This window comes from Musca domestica, unplaced genomic scaffold (genome assembly GCF_030504385.1).
Source record: "Musca domestica strain aabys unplaced genomic scaffold, Musca_domestica.polishedcontigs.V.1.1 2, whole genome shotgun sequence".
NCBI classification, from domain to species: Eukaryota; Metazoa; Arthropoda; class Insecta; order Diptera; family Muscidae; genus Musca; species Musca domestica.
In genome coordinates, this window is record NW_026712249.1 from 3,872,332 (window position 1) to 3,891,982 (window position 19,651).

General features: G+C 35.9%; 1 protein-coding gene across 1 annotated transcript; it reads left to right on the top strand.

Annotated features, from left to right (window-relative positions):
* The first annotated feature begins 495 nt into the window (after positions 1–495).
* LOC101891941 (chloride intracellular channel Clic) lies at positions 496–19,570 on the top strand. Its single transcript, XM_059121670.1, has 4 exons — positions 496–756; positions 15,790–16,056; positions 16,127–16,369; positions 18,625–19,570. The coding sequence occupies exons 1-4, from the start codon at positions 688–690 to the stop codon at positions 18,811–18,813; spliced, it is 768 nt and encodes a 255-aa protein (XP_058977653.1). The 5' UTR covers positions 496–687; the 3' UTR covers positions 18,814–19,570.
* Positions 19,571–19,651: the final 81 nt, after the last annotated feature.

Below are 19,651 nucleotides of genomic sequence, written 5' to 3' on the forward strand. Positions count from 1 at the left end.
CCCTCAAAAAGTAAGTCAATTTAAGGTAGAATATTTATTTAATCTCACATGAATGAATCACATTTTTCATTGATCCTCTTGAATTAATAAATTTTATTTATTTATTATTTTTTGTTTGATAATAGCAAATGCTCTGTTTCAGAACCTGCAAGAATCTAGTTTTGCATTTTTTTCGATATCATAAAGGAAAAATCGGTTATCGTTGCAAAATATTTCACTTTCTTCAAACTAGAAAAATCTCTAAATGATTTGCTTGGCAGGTAAGTCTAAAACTATATATTCGTGGACAGAAACAGTTTTATAGTAAAAACTTGCAAAAATTACAAGTATAGTAGATTTTTGATTCGATAAGTGCAACATCGATGTCTTTTGAAGCGAGAAAAAAAAATCGAATAACAGATCCCTGCTTATTCTTCTACATGTCTAATCGTTTAAACGATTTATAAATCCGATTAATCGTTCTATCGAAAATCGACTTACGTATCCCTATTGTCGTACTTGTTTTTTGTGCTTTTCTTCGTGGTTGGATGTGTCGTCGGTCGGTTCGTGTCGTCGTCGAATATTAATATAATTTGAAAAATTCTATTGCATTGCGTCGTCAGAAAACAATAACAAAAACCGCAAAGAAATCCAGCTTAATTAAATATAAATATATTTTTGAAACAAGAAACGTGAGCAAAAGTAATCATGTCGGAGGCAGAACTTCAAGAGACCAATGGAACTAGCGAAGTACCAGAGATTGAATTGATAATTAAGGTTTGTACATGTAGTTGTTGTTGCTACTACTTGCTGATACCGTGTCGCACACAGCATTTCAAAAAATAAGAAATATTGAATTTGCAAAAGTTGTTAACATTTTAGAGGCGAGAATTGTTATACACAATTTAGCAGTGGTGCGTTTGCAATTGCCAGAGACTATGTGTGAGTGTGTGTATGTGGGGGATTATCGGTACAACTTTGGGTGAAGACTAGTGGATATGTGGAGACATCTATTGCGACAACGAAAGATGTTGATGGAACCAAAAGAAAAAAGTTTTTTTGGATTTGGGATAATCATAAAGACGATGTTGCTGAATGACAGTCATAATGTCCAACTAACCGTCTAACAATTTAAGCAAATAGTAGGAAAAACAGGTTTCCTGTGGTATCTCCCAAATGTGTGCTTTGTACATTTCTTTAGCACTCCCCCTCTTCGGCTGCTTTGCCCAGATCAAGAGGCATTACCTATTAGATGATGATATGGGCTGTAGCGACGGCAGCAGCACCAGAAGCAGCTATGACTGGCTGGCACACCCTACGGCCACCTGACTGTCACGTCTTTTCTTTTTAAAAGTGATAGCAAACATCGTTATGTGTATTCCAAGATAATTGTTTTTTATCGACGATGAAGACGGCGGTGACTACGACGACGCTGAGCAAACAAATAGCGGCCATTTCAACGTCACTGTTATTTTCTTTCAGGAAGGGGAGAGGTCCAATGTTTGTTTTACTTATTTATCGTTTTCTTTTAGGCGTATTTCTTCAGCTAAATATGTAACGCTTGTTTTAACACATTCTTTGGCCATTGCAGAATACGGTTTTGAGCTATGCGTCATAGTAGAAGCTTTGCTATTCCACACTTCAAAAGTCCCGAAATTTCGTCAAACAAACAAACGAACGAACCAACGAAAATAACGACGCTGTGTAAATATCCGTTTCAATTTGATGTTCTCATTTCACATGTGACACATGATTTCCATTTAGATATGCAAATTTGAATTCCTACCAAGCGTTTGGAGAGAAACAGAAAAAAAAAAAAACTACAAATGCCAACGAGGACAGCTACGAGCATGAATGCAATCTGGCAAAAGAAGAAAACATTTATTAACGTAGCAGTATTCTGTCGTTGTGTGTGCCGTGGGCCTGCATTAGAAGTCCATGTTGTTGTTGCTGTTGGCAGCGCTTGACTTCTGCTGTTGTTGATGTGTTTTCATAAACAAGTATTCGTTGTTGGCCATGTTTCTGAACGCTTTTAATATTTTGTTACTGTTCCTCCTCCTCCCCCTCGACTCCACTCCCTCACCCCACTTTCCTTCGTTGATCTTCTACGGCGTTTGCGGCGTGATCACAATATTTGTCAAGCCATACATAGATGTTGTCCGTCCGTCCGTCTGTCTGTTGTTTGTACGCCAGCTATTGTGTGCTACAACAAATGAAGATTTTCGTGTTGCATTCCTCTTCTTTGTTTTCATGTGGATGGTGTTGTTGTTGCTGTCCGTTGCTGCCGCTGCTGCTGTTATGTTTCCATTTGTAGTTAGAGAGGAGAAAGTGAAAGTTCACAGCATAAAACTTGTTATGCTGTACAAAGACAATTTACCTTAAATTGAAGCTGACGTTCGTTCATCATTCAATGTGAATATTGCCAATTATGAAGACAGACAATCGATACATTCATCACATCCGAAGTTTTAGGGCGCAGTGATGATGATCATTGGCGTTTGAAGTTTGTTACTACGTACGAGGGTATTTTTATGTTAGATTTTAATGTTTTAATGAATTTCATCCCTAGAATTTAATATTCCAAAATACCCATTTTTGGATAGAAAGCTTATCAAGGGATACCTTTGCTAAAAGTTTTTTTTGTTAGAAAGGTCTTTAACTGTCGCAAGTTGCCAAGTTTTTATCCAATTTTAAATACCTGTTGTGAGCTCTTTACCAATTGTAAAATTCGAGCTACCCCATGGTTAACTGTAAAACCGGAAATTTAGAAATTCTATTAAAAATTCCTAAAAGACATCATTTCAAATTCTTAAGTTTTCAACGGCAATTTAGAAAATACCAAAAATTCCATCAGAAATTAAAAAAATATGTTTGGAAATCTCTGCTGTCTTTTTATCAATTTGGTGCTATGACTACAATATCCTGAAGAAATTTTGTTTAAGCAGACGACGTTCTTAGTTTCGTGGCTGGTCTCGGCCTTTAGATTCATTATTGGCCTTGGCGGCTGAATCTGCAGAAAGACTGCCTGTATAGGGGGGTCACCACTGCATGGGGTCCACTTGATAGTGCTTTGGGTTTCGGTTTGTTTTATATAGCTAAAGATCTAGAGCGTACCACTACTAAAATATTGATTTTGTTACACCAAGTTACTGCTCCACCCAGACCTTATAACCTCACCTGAGTTGTTGTTGTAGTAGCTCATACTGCTGTGTTCGATTTCGGGTTCTGCCTCTAAGTTCAGTCTCAAAAAGGCTGCAACCTGTACGGGTCCACACCCAGACTGGAGTTAGGTGACCTGGAATTAGTTGACATGTGAACCTGTGTCACAAGCTGGGCAGATGTTCTCCACATCGCTGTCGATCCGGGCCCAATAGGAATTGAAGTGGCTGCAACATCCGGATCTTAATTGAACCAAAACTACTCGGGTTTGTCAGGACAGCTTTCGCTCTTCAGCTGCGATGGGAGGGGTATGGTCTCCGGTGTGAATACTACTCAGTCAAACTTCATAGACCTGTTGATCTAGAGGCTCTCTCTTACCTCTGTACCTCTCTAGATAATGAAGGTCTTTCCTTACGTGCCTGGGCGGAATTGCCTATCCACCAGCAGTTATTGCATTGACATTTTATTATGTTGCCGCACTGTAAAGAACTTTGGCTCCCCATGTAGATGGTCGACAGGTGTCATGAGAAGGCACCCTGTTGCAGTTCTAAGGGCGGCATTCTGGCAGGACTGAATATTTTTCCACTGCGTTGTACTAAAAGTACGCATTGGCTTCGGTGGCTGAATCTTCAAAAAGACTACGTGAATAGAGGGTCACCACTGTATCGGGAATGCTTGGTAGTACTTTGGTTTTCGGTTTAGTTTATATTGCTAAAAATCTAGATCGTATCTCTACTAAAAAATTGATTTTATTGCACCAAGTAACTGCTATACCAAGACCTTGTAACCTCACCTCAGTATTTTTTGTTAATTGGGCCACGTCCTTAGATTTTCATGTCATTTACAATTAATTATCTGGCAGTGCTGAACTGGAGGATATTTCTTATTTATCTTTTTTACATCGCAGGGATATTCTTATAAATTGTTGACACCTCTCCAGTCCAGTGGTGATATGATGATGCATACTTAGCTTTACAATTGCTATTTTTCATTCTAAAAAATTTACAAGATTTTTCATGCGGGTTTTGAATCTATAGATTTTGATGTCCTCAATTCTTTCGAAATTTTCGCAAAATATTTAATTTTTCAAACATCATGAATATCTTTGAGGAATTGCTATGAATATTTTTAGATAACATCATTCACAATTTCTAAAATATTCTTGGTCCTATTTTCCAACCAATTCAGCTTTTCTTTGTCATCTCTGGGTTCTTGTGGTTAGATTAATTTCTCGCACAAAAATATTGAATGTTTAATATAATACCCATACAACGATACCTTCTTGCTTCCCACATTTCAAAAGGGTTTATTTCCAATTTTTAAATCAGCTGTAATTTGATAAAAATAGGCAATAAAAGTTTGCAATCTTTAATTGTCATAAAAAATAGAAAATATGTGATTTTACAACTGCTTACAAATACCAAGATTGATTACAAATTGGGGTATTCCCAAAAATATGTCTGGACAACAGTCATTCTCAAACCGTGACTAACTTTTTCTGGAATATTCTTTCCGATAAGGCATATATTTGTCTATCAGAGTTTTGATAACATCATTGGGTCGGTATACTACAATGTCCCACAGTTATTAAAAATTTTTTTTTTTTTGATCGGTCGTCGTATTAGCGTTATCAGTGATTTTGCAATTTTTATTTGCAATAGTGTATTAAAATGTGTTCTATAAAAAAAGATGTGGGTGACGAAATGGCAAATGCAGGTTATGAATTGGAAATTTTATAACCGTAAACAAAACATGAAGCTCATTTGATTTACACTCAAGCATTCTAGAGTTTTTATTATGCATTCAGGGTCTGTATGCATTCAGGGGTCTGTAAATATCTCAAATTGCATACCCATTCAAACTGGTCTCATAGTCTTCTATAGCAATCCCTTGTTGGTGTTCGAAGTATGTTACAGTTTTCCACAGGTTTTTTAAGACTCTTAATCCTGTCATGTTCATATCCCAAGAATATAGACAACATTTAAATTTGTTCGATCATCCACTAAACATTTAAATTAAATAATTACCAACGGTCACACTTTTCCATAAAGGTTGAGGATATGAGAACATATGCAAATCAAATGCGAAGTAGGAACAAGGTTCACAAGGGACTGGCTGGTAGATCGTGCGGTGCAATAAGTAGATCTTTTTCACCTCTTATAACGCTATAATTCGGTCTGTGGTCAGCTGTGCGGCCTCAGTCTGCAAATATAAATCTGGAAGAACATCCAGCCCTGCCAGAATGCTAACCTGAGAACTGCAACAGGGTACTTCCTCTTGACACCACTGGACCATCTACATGAGGCAAATGTCCTTCTCTTACGTCAGCATAACCATATACTTTTGTTGCAGTAGCTACTTGGGTGTTATCATGGGAGTCATCCACACTATCATATGGTGCATAGATCTTCCTAACCCATGTATGTCAGGACGGACATACATGATCCTGAGAGGGAGGTGCAACGATATAAGAGAGAGCCTTTAGATGAAGAAACCTATCAGGCAGGTCTAAGTGACATGCATATTGATGTAGTCACATATACCATCCATAGTTATAGTGTGAATGCCGTTCTCGGAGCCCACCCCATCCATGCAGCTTAAGAACGTTAGTTGCGTAGAAAAACCAGGGCGCAAATAGGTTTTGGATGGTGCAGTCGTCTCATTTCGTATTAGGCACGAATTGAAACAAACGTGCGAAATTTCTGCCTGGCTTGTGTTACAGGCCCACACAATACGCTGAACCTCTTTATTTGCACTGTCAAGCCAAGAGCTAGAACCGGTTTACCAGAAACAAAACAAAAACATTGAAGCTGTTACAACAACACCTTATTAATATGTGCCATACTTCGAACCAGGATGTTTATATTCTACACCTCATAGTTGTAAGGGTTTTATGTTTTTGAGCATTTGTTTGTAACGGGGATTTGTTTGGGAAGGGGGATAGACCCATAGTTACTTTTGAGGCTCTCCATAGAATCACTATATGGAGTCGAATAATGCTTGTCAGTTCGTTCGTCCGTCTGTCCTTGTATTCTTGTGAACAAAATGCAATTCGAACTTATTATCCGATTGAGATGAAGTTTCGCAAACAATATTTGTGTGGCCCAAGGACATACTCTATTGAAATTGGTGAGAATCGGTTTAAATTTAGATAGAGCTCCCATATATATCTTCAACCGATTTTGGGATAATTGTGCACCAAATGGCTAATATCATTCCAAATGACCTGAATTTTGGCACCTCCCAGCGAATTTAGTCTAGAAGCAACTACATCAAATTCGGCGAAAATCCTCACATTTGTAATATGCATTCGACAACAATGATATTTGGTACCACATAACAGATACAGCCTAGAAATACCTCCGCCTATTTTTATTAAGATCGGTTCAGATTTGGATATAGCTCCCATATATACCGATTTCGGGGTTCATATACCCAATATCAGTCCAAATGACCTGAAATTTGGCATATCCGAACGAATTCTAGAAGCAAGTACATTGAATCTCGAAAAAATCACCATATATAGGTTTCATCCGATTTGGTGTGTAAGTCCTCGACATTCGTAATATGCATTCGACGCCAATGGTGTTTGGTACCATATATCTATAGAGCTCGGAAATGCCTCGAAACTGCAAATGTTGCTACGCTAACCGAGTTTTCCTATATATATTGGGAGATTGCAATTGAAATTCTAATATCACAGCAAAGAAAATCTAGAAAAGCAACTGATTGTCATTTATACCTTACTAAATATACCTTGACTCGAACCATGACCATGCAAATATAAGACCTCCAACAAAAACATTTTAATATTTGCAAATATATAAATATTACACAATTTTTGTTGGAGGCGCCAAAAAAAAAAAAACTGGCAACTATCGTAAAATAAAAACCTTATTTGGTCCCATATCATATAATAAACTCTTTTTGGGCATAATACTCTGCATACTTCACGTCCATATTATCAATAGCGGCTTTTAATTATTTCATATTGCCGAATGAATGGCTACGACAATTGGCGGGGCAATAACATTGAACAAACGAACGAAAGAAATATCGACCCAACATAAAGTAATAACGCTACACGCACGTAACTATCAACACTTTCCTCACATACACACACACTCACACATACATAATTTGTATACTATTAGAAAAAAATCTATCTTATCTCAACCCATTTGCAGCTATACCACCACCTTACTTACCATTATTGTTCGAGTATATTTGCTGTTCCTCCACTATTGTACAGTAAATATAATCTTGAAAGAAGAACATACATAGCTACATATGGGAAATATTTTCTTACCTCATTCTTATTTCTAGGGAGAAGTGTGTTTGTTTTTGTTGTTGATTGCTCCAGAAATGAAAAAAAAACACAAACTACAAAAAAATATTAGAAAAATATGCATGTATCTATTGGAGTTTGTATTGTTCGCCGTTCGTTATCAGTCAAACAAACTAAAAGAACAACAATGCAATTATGTGTTGTCTTGAACTCAAATTAATTTGATTGGAAAAGACGAAACTATTCCGCTCGATGTTATATTAAACCCTGTTATTAGAAGTTGAGGAAGTGGTGTGGGATGATGATACAATTGAAGGCATATTTGAATTTATCATTGCTAAATTTGGAAAATTTGTCAAAGTTTTAAAAATAGAACGACTTGGGTGATTAGATTGTAGGGCAATCCAGTATCTGTGTACTGATATTAAAAATTTAGAAATCTTGGGGCTTACAGGGTGATTTTTGTGTACAAATTTTAATTCAAACATCCTTCAAACATTCGATTTCTTACTTTTTTAAATTAAGTGTAATTAAATTAATCAGCATTAGCTTATCTCGAAAAGTAATTGGTTGGTAATAATGAGAACTCAGGCAAAGACGTGGAAAGGAATCAAAAAGGACTTTGTATTCACTGAAAACATAAAATGCTGTCGATACAGAACTTGCTTTTGTGTTATCCCAATCACCATCTGGTGGTAGGCAACCTCCGCCCGCAGAGCACCTGTCCAACATGTGGCACAGGTCTACAGAACACGTTAAACCTCTTTAACTACCAAGCCAAACCTACTCACCAAACTCCTGTTTCACTATGAACCCCACACAGAGGTTGATTTATATTATAGAAGGAAGAGGGCCCTATCTTTGGTTTGCTTTAAAGATGAGCGGCTACACTTATTCGACAACTGCTTCTTTCGGAGACCTAGGAAAAAAGACATTTTTTGGGATAGTAGAGATATAGAAGCGAGAATGAAAAAAAAAGATTAATAGACGGAATACTAGTTAGCATAGTGGTGGTCTACTTAGCCAGGTAATACCTTTGGCAAACTTGAAAAAGGATATCCCACCTGCCAAAAAGCCTATATCTCTTTTTGGAAAACATGGGACATCTGTAAAGTAGATGTTCAATTGTCTCTATCTCTTCTTCATCTTCACATAGTCTGCAGAAGTTAGGAACACTTGTCCCATCTTGGGTTCAGATATTTGATACTGCAGTTACCAGTGTACTGATTGTATGATCAGACCCATAAAGTGATGGAAGGGGTTTTGTTTTTTCAAAGAGATTATCGGTCAGATGGGCCTTAGATAACCTGCAACCGGTTTCCAAGTTCCAGCTTCTTCGATGAGAGATTTTATGAAGCAGCTGACATGATAGCTTATTGTTTAGCTGGTTTAAGTCTTATCAATGGACTAGGATCCGTATCGAGCTAACTACCAGTTCCTTCATTCCCCACTATATTGCTATGTCCTGGGCCACCTAACCCTTGGCGTGAAATACGACCACTTGTTTATCAGTGTTACATGTTTGCAGTCAGAGTACCGAGTGTATCCTAACGGTGCTTCGTTGATACCTAATGAATATCAGGTTAAGTTTCCGAGGCCATGCCATAATATGGAGGCTACGTCATGGTCAATCACAGTTCCTTCACAGGGATGTATGGGAGACAAATTATTAAACCCATTCCAAAAAACAACAAAATTCTGCTTAAGCTAATGCTGGTTTCACATTGTGAAGTGTACCTCCATCTCAACAAAGAATCCTTAATATCAGATTAGGGAAGTGATTCAGGATCATCTACTACCACAAGCAGGACGGAACGGGCGGGAAGCTTGGAAGCCGGCAATGCTCTGGCACTGGACGTAATAAACGACAGTAAGACCAGACAGCAGCAAGCAATCCACCAAATTACTGTGGGACATTTAAGGCTGAATCAGGACAGTACCACTGTAAACCTTTGGGAAATCACCCTCTCTCACGAGGAAGTAGTCCATGCTTCGACCGCTAGTGACGGGTTACTCCCAAAAAATTCGACATCGTCGGTAAACACCGACAAGTCCATGCTTTGGGTGACTGTTGAGGTATAAGGAAGACAGAGCGTTGTCTCCATTGATAAAATAGAAGTGTTGTTGAATTCTCTAGGCACCAAAATCGCGAAATTCAATAAAAAAATAAAAAGACATGGCGGCAAGCTGTAAATTACTTTTGTCAATATGTCGAAGGCGATCAATCAAAACTCACTGAAAAGAGTTGCAGTTTATGAGAACGGACCTGAGGATCGTTAGGGATATGCAGGATACCCACATACAGAGCACTGACCCACTTTTTGGTATATTCCTCATATAACGGTACCTCCTGATTTTCGGTATTTCGAAGATTACAGCCCCAATATCTAAGCAAATCATCTGTAACTTTTAAGTCTGGGTTCTTTGTGGGTACATTAAATCTTGTACAAATATGATATAACCTTCATATAATGCTATATATAGCCCTAATGGACATGAGTAAACTTTTTACATTGTGTAGTTTATAAAAAAGTCGGACCGTTTACATTAACGTCGTCTAAACATAGTTAATTTTATTTTAATAATATTTATTGCATCCTAAACTCCTACATCCAATTAAAATTTTTTGAAATTTCAAAATTTGACGAAAATGTGACTGCTTTATGGCCAACTAATTATTGCTTACGGATTTTAGCGAATCAGCGCTGAACAGAAATATTAAGTCATAATGATTTAACGTGCGCGGCTAAGTAGCCAACAAAAGCTTGTCTACTACAAGTGCTATTTAATTTATTCGCATAAAATTTTGAACTGACATACAAAAAGCGCCTGGTATGGTCACAAACACTTGTTACTCATCTTGCAATTCTTTTTAAGTTTAGCAAAATGCCAATTATAAACATTGCAAACTTGAACACAAACACACACATACACAACGACAAGTATCCACTAAGTTTTTAATATTTGTGTTTATTTTGTTTTATTATTTCTTATTTTTTGTTAGTTGTGTTTTGATTTGTTTATTTTACCTGAGTCACTCGTCATTCATAAAAATAATGACTGCAGCAAATAAAACGCAAATTCCCAAAATAGACATAGCCACAGAAACAGATACAGCATGTGCATAAACTAAAAATATGATATTTCCCAAGACGACTGACTTACATATCCGTTGATGCGGCCGACTTGCTAGGAAAGGTTTTTTTTACCAGCTGATGCAAATGTAATAAAATTTATCACATTGGGAAAAGTTAAGGTATGGATGCCAGTCCTTAGACCTTTCATAAAACCATGGCACATAGAAGAGGAAAGGGGTAGACTCCTTCGATTAAAAAATAAGTATTAGGGTATTCTATTTAATTTATATTTTCTATTTAAAAATAGCCTTCTCTTGATCTTATGGAGTAGTAGCTTTTTACATTTCAGGACAAAAAATCAATATTTCTTAATTCCAAACATAGAACTGATTTTAAATATATGTTTTCGCAAAAGTACATTAAATTCCGCAATAGCGGTCTAAAAATATGCAAAATACAATTTTATATCTTCAGCCATATGCTAGAGAGGGTATACAGGTTGAGATAAAAAAAATTCCAACAAAGTCAAACGCCATATTTTTTATATTTTTTTAAATTTTATTGAATGAAAGCAAAAAATATTGGAAATATCATCAAATTTTAAAATAAGTTTAGATTTGTTCGAATTGGTCACCTTTGGCACGAATTATGGCCTTCACACGCTGCCCGAATGTTGTTTTGCGGTATTTTGGCCCATTTCCGGCGAAGCGCTTGCTTGAGGTGATCAACACTTTGGTATTTTTTAGTGCTAACCTCGCTTTTCAAAATACTACAGACACAATAGTCCAACGGATTGGTATCCGAAGATTTTGGTGGCCGTTGTGAGCTGGAAATGAAGCGAGGAACCTCATTTTGCATATTCGGCATTTATTATGATGTACCATCAACATGGCCGGCGCTTGAGTTCTGACCTCTTTGGCAAGTAAACAATATCATTTTGTTTGTTTTTAAACTGCTGGACAAACCAAATTCGGCAGTTCACCGTTTTCGGCCAAGCGAAGCAACTCTTTAGCTCTTTTGAGCCTTCTTTTTCCGTTGCGGTGTAAGTTCTTGCACTTTTAGGAATTTCAATGGCTTTACCCCGAGCTCATTTTTCAATATTTGCCGAATGGAATATTGCGATATCTTCAGCTCAAGAGTCATTTTTCGGCCACTGCGACGCGGGTTTCGATCAAGTCGCTTATTTACTTTTCGAGCCATTTCTGTCGATGTCGTTGTCTTCCGTTTTCCGTCCACTTCCTTAACTTCGAGCTACGCTACCAGTATCACGATAACGAGCTATGATACGAGACACAAAATATTTATTCACATTTAAATGCTGGAGTGCTTTAATGATAGCCACTTGTGGTCTTCCAGCCAATATAAAGAAATCACACTATCACGCTTGAATTCCATCACGAATAATTTTTTTGTCAACCCCTTCTAGTACCTCAATCACCAAAGGTCACAATTTCTTACTTATATGCTTATATCTTATGTCATAACTTGCGAAACAAATCGGCGATTCTTTACAACTTGTCATAACTGAATATTTCTCTTTTAACCAGAAATCTGATATGAATATGTAATATATTTATTTATAATGTATGCATACTTCGGTCCACCATATCTGGCACCTCACGCATATTTCCACATATTCCAAAAAATCGCACATATCTTCTATATAGAGTATAGGAAGTAGTCGTTATAGTCCAAATCTAGCAGGTTGTAATATTTATATCAGTCTTAATTCAGATATGAAAGGATCAATATTGGCCAACTGCTTCGGAACCTCCCCCATAAAGGGTCAACAATTTGAATAATCATAACTCAAGGCTGGGGCTATACATCTGTCGGCAAAACCGACTGATACTATTTTACTTTTTGTCTTTTAATTTTTTTTGTGAACACACAAATTCCATCAACAAATTGAAAAAACATCAGACAATTGCAGGAAGTCAAATAGCACAGTTTGACCGGTTTTCTAATATATGTCTTGCATATATGCATTTTATGAAGTCATAACTCGGAAGTTGAACCCGTTGTGAATATGAGCATTGGATTCTTATTATAGGTTAGGTACACCATAAAATGCTTGAGTTGTACTACTTTTGAAAACGCTGGCTTTAGAGAGGCAGTATTGAAACATTTGAGGCATATCTCCTAACATATCTGTTTTTAATGTTTTCAACAAGTCTAAGCTATAAAGAAAGTTTAGTGTTTATTTTTTTATTTAGCAAAGAAATCCTGAAAACTAAGGTGATTGAAATGTCTTACTTTATAATTAATTTAGAAGTTATTGTTCTTTTCATGTGTTTACTTTTATATTTTTCAGTTTTTGATTTTTCGTAATTTGATGAGCCTCACTGTAGTAATACATCAAATAGTTCTTCAAATCTATTTTCCACGCAAATCACAAAAAAAAAACAGAAACATTGCTGATAGTAATTCAATTAATTAGTTTTTATCCATCCATATTTTCAAGATAGAACTTGAAAAAAAAAATAATAACAATTGTGTTACACATGTGGTGTGTACGGCTGAATGTATTGGTAATGGCCAGTTGGTAGAGACGAGGCATGCAAACATTTTAGAATTTCTAACCCTTTGCTAATGTCATATGACATCATTAAAATGTGATGCGAGTGGTGATGACTATTGACTGTGACTGTGACGGAGGAAGGAAGGAGGGTAGTGGCGATGGGGGGACCGTTGTGCTAAGTAAACGAACTCAACAGATATTTTTTCTCATTGATACAAAACAAGCAACGAACTAAGAATATAGAAATGGCAAAACAAACAAATAAGGAAATGAGATGAACCGGACAAAAAATAAATATTCAAAATCACGTGACCAATATTTGCTGGCTTGTTTGTTGATGAAAAGATCATTTTTAGATGAGATGAATGCAAAATTATGGATATGAAATAGGTAAACCCATATATGATGATATAGCAAGCAGCTATATAACAAGATTGAAATGAAAAGTTTTATGGAATGTTTATCAACGCCGCACTTCAAACCCAGCACAGCATTGGAGTGGCTGGCGTAACACACATACACCAACACATATGTCCATTGACTTCTTTATTAATAATTTCTTGGCACTTGAAATACAATATTGAACCGAAGAAAAAAACAAACAGTTATTATGCTGATGGATGAATGGTGATGATGATGATGTCATCAAGAATGTGCCATTTTTTTGAGAAGTTCATTTAAAGCAAAGAAAAACTACAATATTTTTATTTTTACAATATGCACGTTTGGATGACATTCAAAGTCAAAAGACTGCAGGATAGAATTTTGTTTTGGGTTATTTTTATTTATTTATTTATTTATTTTTTTTAAGTTCTAATTTCGATCCTTGACACTGTTGGTCATATGGAGACAGTTTTGAAATAAACAGTTATCAGTACATCGTTAGAATCCCCATAACCAATGCCACGTGCATAATTGAATTTTTTGTTATTTTCCACCTCCACCATACCTATAAGTAATGCCCACAATGACTGATCCCCCACACACCCACCCATTCAGCCACTACTCATCCATCATCATGTTTATAATTAGAGCGATGGTATGCATTTGAAATGGTTGTACTTATGCAACGATTGTTGTACAACAATATTTTTTCTATTAGTTCCTATTTTTGTTTGCTTTTTGTTTTGTTTTCCCGTTTCTAACTCTGGGTAAGGGTCGAAGTCAGTTTGAATTTTGGTATTTCAATAATATCATTTCGAAAACTTGATAGATCCGTCACCTAGTTTTTAGGAAATGTAATTCAATTATTCCATTTTTTAGTTGAGAAGAGGAACTCATGGCATGGCTTCTTGTAATGGCTTGCATCGGTGAACTCATATGTGCAGTTTGACCCCATTGTACAATTTCTGGTTTGTTCGCCCTATTTTATAACTCTAATTATACCTTAAGTCTTTTGACTACATATTTGATAGATTTTAGACCCATGACAAAGTCAGTTTCAGCACATTTAAAGTCGATTCAGTCCAAACCTGGCATACTAGAGTATTTTTGTCAAACTTAAATCCAGTTCGAAGATGAGTCAAATTGGCCCACTCCTTCCGTGACAACCCCACAAAAGTACAATATTTTCAGAAAAAATATAAATTTTATATAAAGCCTAGGAAGTAGGCATATGTCAATTTTAGCGAAACAAAAAGTCTACATTTTGAAACACCAGAACTTTTGTAAAAAAAAAAAACAATAAAAACAAGTAAAATATTATCTGTCGGTTTTCCGACATTTTGTGAGCTTCATGGTTACTTCACCTTAGAGTACTCCACCCTTAGAGTAGACCGATATATCCCATTTTCACACCAGACCTTGACTTAATAAAAATATTCTGGTGTTCGTAATTTGAAAACCGGGTGCTTATTACGGATTTTATGATCGTTTTCGTTACTCAAAACTTTTACCCTTTGTGGGGGAGGTACTTGATAGAGGGGACCGGCATTGTCCATTTTCGCACCTGACCTAGCACTGATGCAAATATTAGGGTTTGCAAAGTTGGAGCCAAGTCGGATTATCCTTTCTCTTTCTGTGCAGTAAATTATTTTCTTTGAATAGTTTGACCTTTTGTGGGGGAGGTACCAGAAGGAGTGGACCGATATTGTCCATCTCCGAACTCGATCTAAGTTTAAAACGATAATATTACGATGTACCAAGTTTGGATTAAATCGGATTCGCCCTTGGAGATTTATTGTGCGCACCAGCCAGACAGACGGACGGACATCGCTAGATCGACTCCAAATGTTCTGAAACGGATTTGGACGCAAGAGACCTAGGGTTTAAAACCGTTATTACGATGAGGCACATTTTGGCTCTATCTTAAGCCATATGGCTGAGGGTATAAAAATTACGTTTCGCTAATTTTAATTCTACCAACTCTTGGTCTAGAGTGAATACGGAATATGTAAGTCCACTCTTTCTGATACCTTCCCCACCAAAAATAAAACATTTTGAAGAATAATTACAATCTTCAAAAATTTTGAAATAATTGTTCGATTCTTCAAACTTATTCTTTCTATCCATCTTACTTTTTCTACTAATATAAGATCTAGTGCAAATCTTTTTCTCATAATCTCACCACAAAAATGGTGATAATTTCTAAAATAATATATTGCATATAAATTAAACACAGATTTTAACCCACACTTACTTCAACTGCGAAAATTGACGTATCAATGATTTCCTTTAAAGGGTGAAACATTCAAAAAATAAATCTAAAAAATTTTTAAATTGGCCCCGACTGATATTTTCTAACTTGCTTCCAATATTCATTTTAGGCTTCCACAATCGACGGACGTCGCAAAGGAGCATGTCTGTTCTGTCAGGAATACTTTATGGACCTGTATTTGTTGGCCGAATTGAAGACAATCAGCCTAAAAGTGACCACAGTTGATATGCAAAAACCACCACCAGATTTCCGCACGAATTTCGAGGCAACTCATCCGCCAATTCTAATTGACAACGGTTTGGCCATTTTGGAGAATGACAAAATCGAAAGGCACATCATGAAAAGTATCCCTGGTGGATATAATCTTTTTGTACAGGTAAATATTACACAGATCATATTTTTTAATTTTATTCAAAACTAAACGAATTACTTTCCCATTTTTACAGGACAAGGAAGTTGCCACACTCATTGAAAATCTGTATGTCAAACTTAAGCTGATGTTGGTCAAGAAGGATGAAGCTAAAAACAATGCCTTACTTTCACATTTGAAGAAGATCAACGATCATCTGGCCAATCGCAACACACGTTTCCTAACTGGCGACACCATGTGCTGTTTCGATTGTGAACTAATGCCACGTCTGCAACACATTCGAGTGGCTGGAAAATATTTCGTAGATTTTGAAATACCCGTAAGTATTCGCAATTAAGTATTTCTTGTGGGAAAGATATTCACCCCTAGTACAGGTTAACATGGTCATTGAACTGAACATAGAGTCATGAAAGACAGATTCTCTTCTCCATATTTCGAGAATAAATGATTTGCTTCTATGTCAACTTCCAAAAAAACTTGCAAAAGGCAAGGTCAAGTTGTAAAATTGGCTTCCTCCGTGGTGCAGCTACCACGGCCTTGCACTTTCGCCTAAAAGTATATAGACTGGAATTACTTGATCTAATGGTTCAACTTCATCTTTGGCATCAAATACTTTGGTAGAACAATGTTGGCTTGTTTGTTCGGGATGCCATAAAATTTTGTTGTTGCAAAATGGTCAGGCTAAAGGGATAAAGGGATTGTTATTGTTGTTTTTATACAAACAACGTTTGTTTATTTGTGGAGAACGATGGTAATGTTTACCAGGGGGTAAGGTAGGGAATATCTACATTTTGGAAAGAGCCACCAATCCTCATCAGTTCCCTTGTTTTTTGTCGGAGATATTCTCCCCAGAAGTTATTTTAAAAATAACTTTATGACAAAAACTTTTTTACCCAAGTGACGAGAGCTTAATTGAAGAGGAGCCAAAGAATTGCATAAAACTAAAATTCTTCTAAATTTTACAACCGCACTTATAAACATTTTCATCTTTCTCTACTTGTTATGCTTTTCCTGGATTATTATTTAAAATTTTCCAACGATTTAAGGAATATAAATGGTTATTTTATTTCCATTTTTTGTTCAAATATTTTTGTAGAGTACCTGGAAGGATCGGTATAGATTATAGGTTGTTTTAATTACTTATTGCTGAGCTCAGAAATTTCTCATCAAGTGGAAAAAAGAAGCAACATTCTGCAAATTGTTTTCGTACTTGTTTGCTTTCTCTGTCTATGACCATGAAAAAATACACAATGTCGGAGAACCTATATCCAGCTAATCGTTGTTTTTATACCCTCAGCCATATGGCTACAGAGGGTATATACCATTTGATAGGTCAAAACGTGTCTAGTCGAAATAACGGTTTTAGACCCTAGGTCTCTTTGGACCAAATCCGTTTCAGAACATTTGGAGTCGATCTAGCACGATAACTCTCGAAGGGAGTATCCGATATGGTCCAAAGTTGGTACATCGTAATATTATTGTCTAACTTAGATCGATTTCGGAGGTGGGCAATATCGGTCCACTCCTACTGGTTCCTCCCACCACAAAGGGCCAAAATTGTGAATATTCATGAAGCTCATAAAAGACGAAAGTAACATCCGATTCCATTCAGGCTTGGAACATCTCAATATTACCATTAACACAAGATCTGTTATAACGATGGTAGAGATCGGACCATTCCTTCTTGTACCTTGCCCAAAAAGGGTTTTCATTTTAAATTACGAAAACGATCATAAAATCCGATATAAGCATATATTTCTCTTCAAACTATACATACCTCAATATTTTTTTTAACCCAGGTCTAGTGTGAAGATGGGATATATCGGTCCACTCCTTCTGGTACCTCCCCCACAAAGGGTCAACATTTTGAGTATTCATGAAGCTCATGAAACACGAAATAGCCATCTGATTTCATTCAGACTTGGCACATCTCAATATTTCCATCAACACAAGATCTCATGTAAAGATGGTAGAGATCGGACCATTCCTTCTTGTACCTCCCCCACAAAGGGTTACAATATTGAAAAACCAAAACGATCATAAAATCCGATATAAGTATCTGGTTCTCTTCAAATTACACACATCACAATATTTTCATTAGCCCAAGGTCTGGTGTGAATATGGGATATATCGGTCCACTTCTTGTGGTATCGCTCCCATAAAGGCTCAACATTTTAAGTATCCATGAAGCGCATAAAACGCAAAATTAACATCCGATTACATTCTTGGTACATCTCAATAATTCCATCAACACAAGAGCTGTTATGAAAATAAGAGATATCGGACCATTTCTTCAATATTTTGAAAAACAACACGCTCAAAGAAAATCAAAATCTTTTCAAACCGATCGATACTATTATGAATTTAATTTTTTTCTTGACCATGACCTTAATGGGATGTAATTGAAAGACAAGCGGAAAAGTCTACTTTGGTGCCCAAAAACCCATATTATTTCATTCATCTCCAACATTCAATATCTACACATATCAATAAAACTAGTTAAAACTATATTTAAAATCATATTATTATGTACTCGTTGATAAATTTGTTTCCTTCTTTTCACCTTTTTTTCAGACTCATTACACCGCTCTGTGGCGATACATGTACCATATGTATCAATTGGATGCCTTCACTCAATCGTGTCCGGCCGATCAGGATATCATCAATCACTACAAATTGCAACAAATGTTGAAAATGAAGAAGCACGAAGAGTTGGAAACACCCACCTTCACCACATCCATTCCAATCGATATATCTGAATAAGAAGTTATTTTGTAGTATACCACACTTACTTGTCTCTATTCAATCCAAACAGTGCGCACCGCCGTGCTGCTCTTGCAACTACGAGTATTCTACAAATTCTTAATAATTATTTGTTTTATTTTAATTTCTATTCTATTTTTTTGCTCTTGCTTAATTTAATTAAAATTTTGTTTAATTTTTACAAAATCCTCCCCCCTCCACCCACTTTTTGAATAGTGCAAAACTGACAAGATTATCACAATTACATAAATAAATATATTTTTTAAAATATCTTAATTTTGAACAAGATATTAGTTTTCGGGCGCTATGTATCGTCCATATCAATAATTTTTTGAAAGAAAGCGACCTTGATTTTGTTTTTTTTTTTTTTCAATATTTTTGTTAATATGTATTAAGTTGAAGTGTGTTTTTTTATTACATCTAATAATGTTCCTCCTTAGCTCACTGAATCTTCCAAATGGATAAATAAGCTGATTATAAATTTTGAATGAAGTTTCAATATGTAATTACATTTTCCTATTTGGCAGTTGAAACATGGACTCTTGACAGTATCTAAAACAGTTTAAATAACAATGACCATTCTATTCGCATTTGTACTAACAAAAAGTGTGTTTTTTTAACATATACATTTTTTTTAATTCATATAAATTTATTTAAAGAAAAAAATATAATTGCATATAATTTTTTTGTATATACACATACAATTTCAAAACAAACAAAAATAAAGTATTTCTTATATTTGATACTAATAAAATAATTGGTATTGTTTCATTACGCTTGGATTAACACTTCATATACAGGGTGAGATAAAAAAACTGCAACAAAGTCAAACGCCATA

Excerpts from the sequence above, each read along its gene's own strand:
- LOC101891941 (XM_059121670.1), top strand. The coding sequence starts at position 688 with ATGTCGGAGGCAGAACTTCAAGAGACCAATGGAACTAGCGAAGTACCA. Across the intron at positions 16,057-16,126 it reads GATATAATCTTTTTGTACAG|GACAAGGAAGTTGCCACACT; the intron begins GTAAATATTACA and ends CCATTTTTACAG. Across the intron at positions 16,370-18,624 it reads TCGTAGATTTTGAAATACCC|ACTCATTACACCGCTCTGTG; the intron begins GTAAGTATTCGC and ends CCTTTTTTTCAG.